Source organism: Nanorana parkeri, unplaced genomic scaffold, assembly GCF_000935625.1.
Source record: "Nanorana parkeri isolate BGI_ZX_2015 unplaced genomic scaffold, ASM93562v1 scaffold3094, whole genome shotgun sequence".
NCBI lineage: Eukaryota > Metazoa > Chordata > Amphibia > Anura > Dicroglossidae > Nanorana > Nanorana parkeri.
In genome coordinates, this window is record NW_017309362.1 from 67,845 (window position 1) to 73,777 (window position 5,933).

A 5,933-nucleotide genomic window follows, 5' to 3' on the forward strand; every position below is an offset into this window, starting at 1 on the left:
GTTAGGGGGCCATCTTACTGTACAGTGTGAGGTAAGGAACCATTTTAGGTGGGAGAGAAAAGGAGCCAGTCCCGCCCACCCTCCTCGATAGTATTCCAGCTTGTTGTGTTTTATGTTTCCTAAGGGTTAGTTTCCGCAAGTGTGGAATTTGGGGAGGAGGGATACATTTTTTCTAGTTAGGGTTATGGGTATTCCTTTTCTGCGTTTAAGGTGGAATTGGTGTTTTGGGAAATATGTCTGACTTATTTTTCTTCTAGGTTGGTCGTCCATTGGGTGACATGCATCGACGAGGGAGAACTGGCTCTCCGCAAAGTGAAAAGGGGCGGAGTAGGAAGGAAGTGCCAATGGTGGGGCTACTGGGCTCTATAGCTTGGTAGCCAGTAAGAACTTGGGCAACTGTTGGTGGGCGTACCCACTCGGGCCAGAATATGGGCGGCCGGTGGCTGGTACAGTAAACAATGGGTCATGGTACGCCCGCCCTCCGTAAGCGGTGAGTGGTGTTTTTTGGCACTTGTCAGGGACCGAAGTATTTTGTTCTTGCTACATAGTATGTTCTGCTATTATTGTAAATGTTCATATCGCTGTGACCATTCAACCTTCCAATAAATGTTATTACATTACGTTCTCTGAAAATGGCTCAATGTTCAGTGTGTTATTTAGGTGGGAAGTGAGGGTTACTTGGCCTTGCAGTCAGTCAAGTGACTGAGTGCCGAGAATGACAAAGAACCGGATGCCGGAAGATGTAACACATGTGTCACAACATAAACCAAGTCCATTAGCAGCACCCACTTTTACCACACTCACCAATCAATGAGTCCCCATGGCACGCTCAGCACCCTAAGGTACTCTTTCTTTAGCCCACTGAAGCCTGTCCATACCATGAAAGGGCCACTTGGTTGTGTTTGTCCTCCAGGTAAATGTTCTCAGCCCTTCCCTGGCCCCTGGTATCCCTCCCACCCTCTATAGCAGGCCTTCTTAAACTTTCTCCACTCGTGACCCCTTTTTGGCTGAGGAAATTTTTAAGGGACCCCAACGTCGGTGTCTCCCCCTCCCATACCGTAAGTCGGTGTCTCTCTCCGCCCCCCAGCACCAGTCAAACTACACTACACTGCAAATTATACAGTAAACTGAAATAAAACAATCTGGCTTGGTGCCCAGACCTCCTCGGCCACCTGGGCCCCTCACACAAGTACCGGCCATACCCCCCTGATGGCGGTCCTGGCCGGGCACACGGATCGCAACCCCCCTGTTCACTTGCGGGACCCCATATGGGGTCGCGACCCACACTTTAAGAAGCACTGCTCTATAGGACAATACTAAATAATAATAAATGATACAGACGGTGTGATGACACAACAGGAAGTATATCTATAGTGTGTCTATAGGGGCTGTGATTTGAATGTTCAGATATATAATATAATGATCGCCGTGTCATCTGCACTGTGCTGACTTTTCCTCAGCACTATGTGGAGGACCAATGTGAGGAGCAATCCGGATACAAAGCGAGAGGAGTAGAGGAGACCTCTAGGAATGAGGAACACTTGAGGGGGTCGGATCTGCCCCACTCCACCCAAATTCATGATCAGGACTTACCTCTCACAGATATAGAAGATCCTGCACTGTGCTGATAATACAGGCCATAGTGACGAACCTGTTTTGTACATTTATATCCTCGGGATGTGATCAGATTTATGTCTTTAACATGTAACTCGGGATCAGAACCCCAATTCCTTATGACATCATTATCCTTGTAGAATATAGTCTCTCCTCCAGTATATCCGGGATAATGGTGACACCTCAGAGTCACATTGTCACCTTCATGTACATAGAGAGGAGCCTGCAGGATCAGCCAGCCTGAAACACAGAATCATATACAACGTGTATTAGAGGAAAGATGGAGCGTTCCACCCCCTTCATACATCTCCCACCTCATATATAACGCCCTTCCCCCCAATCATACAATCACATTGTAACGTGTGTTACCACTCACTTTGATTAAGGGGAAGGACCCTGAAATATGTAAGTGGTGGTCCTCCAGTCCGGACTGTTGGAAATGCAACAGCATATGCTGATATGCACTGTAATTTGTCCACTGAGCTGTAGATGGCGCTGTAGTGCAATGTTAGTCTCTATGATACACAGGAAGCTGTTTTTTTCTATCTATATGTTTTCTTCAAAATGCTGTATACACATATGTAATGTTTTTCCAAGAAAGTAAAACTTATTTCAGCATTCCTCCAGATCTCAGAGCTTCATCTAATCACATCACCAGACTGTAACTTAGCACTATCCACCATTCTGGATGAGACGTCCGCAGTTTTAACCCTTGGTGTGCTCGGTGCCATTGGCTATCTCTCTTTTTGCTGACTCTCCAGGGGTGATAGTTGCAGCATCTGCCTGGTGACCCGACATCCCATGGAGGTTAATGTGGCCGGTTACTGATCAAGTCACAACTTTGGGAGTGCAACGTATCTTCATATTATTGATTGAAGGGTTTTATCTGTAGTATACAGCGTGCTCTGATTTGTTCTATTGCTAGACATGGGCAGCTGAGGCCCATACCCCGAGTCTTCTGCCCAGTGCTCTGCTTTCTTTCTAGACCTCCACCAGTGCATGTCACTTTGACCACTCAGAATGATATGCTCTCTACTATGCCAGCAATACCGGGTGGAATAAGGTCAAGCCTGACACTGCTTGTATAGTCAAAAACACTCCGAGGGCCCGGGATCTGGGAGGACACTGGATGGGACCTTTCCAGCTCTCTCTAGAAAGTAAACAATTGAGCTTCCACTGACCACCATGCAAAGGATACAGACCACTAACCCCCAATGCAAATGGCACAGGAGGTACCAACACCTCACCACTGCACTGTTTACACTATGCTGGATGTTACATAGTCCTGACCCTTCCATTTTATATGCTATGTTGTCTGGCACATGGCCCCAGGGCAGCCATCAGGGGGTACGGTCCATACTCATGTAAGGGGCCCGGGCAGCCTGGGGGGGGGCTCGCCCGGGTCCCTTACATGACTATCGGCCGACGGTGAAGGGCGAGGAGGCGGAGGCCTGGCCCTAGCAGCGCAGGGCCCCCAGCATTGCCAGCGGCTTTGAGACAAGCTAGGGCCCCATCAACGACGATGTTTGTCTGATGTCGGACTGGCCGGAAGTGATGTCACGTTAGTGACGTGACGTCACTACTGGCCGGTCCGGCAGCAGAGGAGGCCATGTGTGTAGGTAAGAGGAGCTAGGAAGGAAAGGAGGGAGGGATGCAGCCCTGACCAGCCCACCTGAGGCCCCTTCAGAGCCCACCATAGACAGTCTCAGATGGGCTGTGCAGCATCTATGGTGGGCTCTGCAGATGCTCCTCATATGCCATGTTGTATGTCATATATGCTTGACTAAGTGTAGGCCGGTGTGCTGCGCTTGGTTGTATGTGATCCACCTATTTAATTGGTCAATAAATTGTGTAGAAATGTGAAATATCACAAACTTAATGCGGTGCCAGTGATCTAATCCTTATTGCGGCTGTATAGTGAAATACAGATCAAAAAAGGTAATGAGTATGTACCTAAATAAATATTTAAATAATAGGTTTTAACAAACCTTAACTTTCTACAACACATGGGGACGGTCTGCACATGGATGTTGTCCTATTTATAGGCCTCATCCAGGTTGTGCAGACTGTGGGCCCGTCCCAGCTGCACATGACGCGCCGTTAGCGGCAAACGGACTACCTCCCGAGGTTGCTTTGGGTTGGCTCTCCGGCAGTAGGGACGCATGTCAGTAGGACAGAGATTCCATTAATGGCACCTCCATATTTTCCTGATGAAGCCTTGAGCGAAACATGTTGAGAACTGGACACATTGTGGGTCTACTCAGCGTTGTGGATGAATTTGTTTATGCAATTGTATAGGGGAGATGTTTGGGGAGATAAATGTTGATAATTTATTGTTATATACACAGTGTGTATCTGTATGTGATCCAGGGAGGTTTTGTGCCATCTAATGATATCACTAATCTGTCATCTTTATTTTAATAAAGAATATATATATTTTTATACAATGAATGACTTGTATGTAATTTTGAACTGGGTCTCCTTGCATTTGAGGACACTTTCAAAGCCCCATTTCTCTATTTTTGTTGTTGTATTGTTTTAGAGAAAATGTCACCTGTCCCTTTAAGCAAAAGTATCGGTAAGTGGTATCGGCAAGTACCCGAGGCCTTGAAAAAATGGTATCGGGACATCCCTAGTACAATGTATACACTCTATTGTACATTATATACCCCCGACCCCTGCACTCTATATGCTACTTTATAGTTTACATCATTCAAACATTTGCTGGTATTTGCTCCAACAAACCGTCAGATGTTTCTACTTTGTCCTGAATAAATGAATGAAGATTTGTGCAATATGCAGAACATCAAATCATTCTCAAATCTCTGACTAACTGGAGTCCTACATTGTGTGATTGTCTGACGATAGGACGGATTTACAGGCAATATAAGGGACAATCGTCAATTCTCCGGATTCCACCATCACTGAAGAGGCTTCCTGAAGGTTGACTTGTAATGGATACGGGATGGTTGGGCATTGAACTCAACTGGAGGAGGTTGTGGGTGGAGATTCCGAGAGGTATAAGTGTCCAACAACTGCTTAATACAGACCATGTCCACCCCTAAGTCCAGCACTGAACACAAGGACCATCATTCATATGGAGGGTAACACTCACCATGACTGACATCCAGTCTGATGGGGTCACTCCTGCCAGTGTTGGTGCTTTCACACTGGTATTCCCCGCTGTTTCCTGTTTTTGCATCTGTGATTACAAAGCTTAGTCCTGTGTGTATCCGCGTATTGTCCTTGTACCAGGTGTAGCTCACGTCTGCCGGAATAGGAGACCTCACATCACAGGTCATTGTTAGAAATTCCGTTGTGAAGATCTTGTCCCAGTTTGGGTTGAAAGTCACCACAGGCCTCACCGAAGATCCTACAACATAGAACATTGTACATGACCATTATCAGTCAAAGCGAGAAGAAAAGAATTATGTTCCAGCAGATAAAATGAAGTCTTCCTGCCTATAAATTGTTTAATTATCTGCACAGGCAACCATTGGTTCTATTAGTTTCCCCAAGTGTTACATTACTAGTGGTGTACATAGGAGTGGTTTCAGGAGTTCAAAGGGTCCCCCTTCATCAGATCTTGGTACTGATGAACACATACTGTCTAATAGAAATGGAGGGATCCTGAAGGGGTGGTCAATATGCTGGTTGAGCAAGCTCTGATGAGGAGGGACCTTTTGCTGGATGAGCAAGCTCTGATGAGGAGGGACCTTTTGCTGGATGAGCAAGCTCTGATGGGAAGGGACCTTTTGCTGGGTGAGCAAGCTCTGATGGGAAGGGACCTTTTGCTGGGTGAGCATGCTCTGATGGGAAGGGACCTTTTGCTGGATTAGCAAGCTCTGATGGGGAGGGACCTTTTGCTGGGTGAGCAAGCTCTGATGGGAAGGGATCCTTTTGCTGGATGAGCAAGCTCTGATGGGAAGGGACCTTTTGCTGGGTGAGCAGGCTCTGATGGGGAGGGACCTTTTGCTGGGTGAGCATGCTCTGATGGGAAGGGACCTTTTGCTGGATTAGCAAGCTCTGATGGGGAAGGTCCTTTTGCTGGGTGAGCAAGCTCTGATGGGAAGGGACCTTTTGCTGGATTAGCAAGCTCTGATGGGGAAGGTCCTTTTGCTGGGTGAGCAAGCTCTGATGGGGAGGGACCTTCTAAAAAAAAATATATATATATCACAATTCTTCTATCTATAGATCATACGTATGAAGTGATGTCATCTCTCCAAAAATGACGGGAAAAGGCTCAGACTTCTTGTAAAATTATATCTCCGGATCACATTTTTATTGCATTCATTTGTTAAAGAAGAATCACTTACCGG

General features: G+C 46.6%; 1 protein-coding gene across 1 annotated transcript in view; it reads right to left on the reverse strand.

Moving 5' to 3' along the window:
* Positions 1-4,987, reverse strand: part of LOC108802762 (Fc receptor-like protein 5) — a gene marked incomplete at its 5' end in the record, with an annotated part of 21,227 nt that extends 16,240 nt beyond the window's left edge. Inside the window, 2 exons of the mRNA XM_018574617.1 lie at positions 1,594-1,854; positions 4,730-4,987. Coding sequence (XP_018430119.1) covers positions 1,594-1,854; positions 4,730-4,987 — 519 coding nt within the window. The remainder of the gene's footprint in view (positions 1-1,593; positions 1,855-4,729) is intronic.
* Between the last annotated feature and the right edge of the window lie 946 nt (positions 4,988-5,933).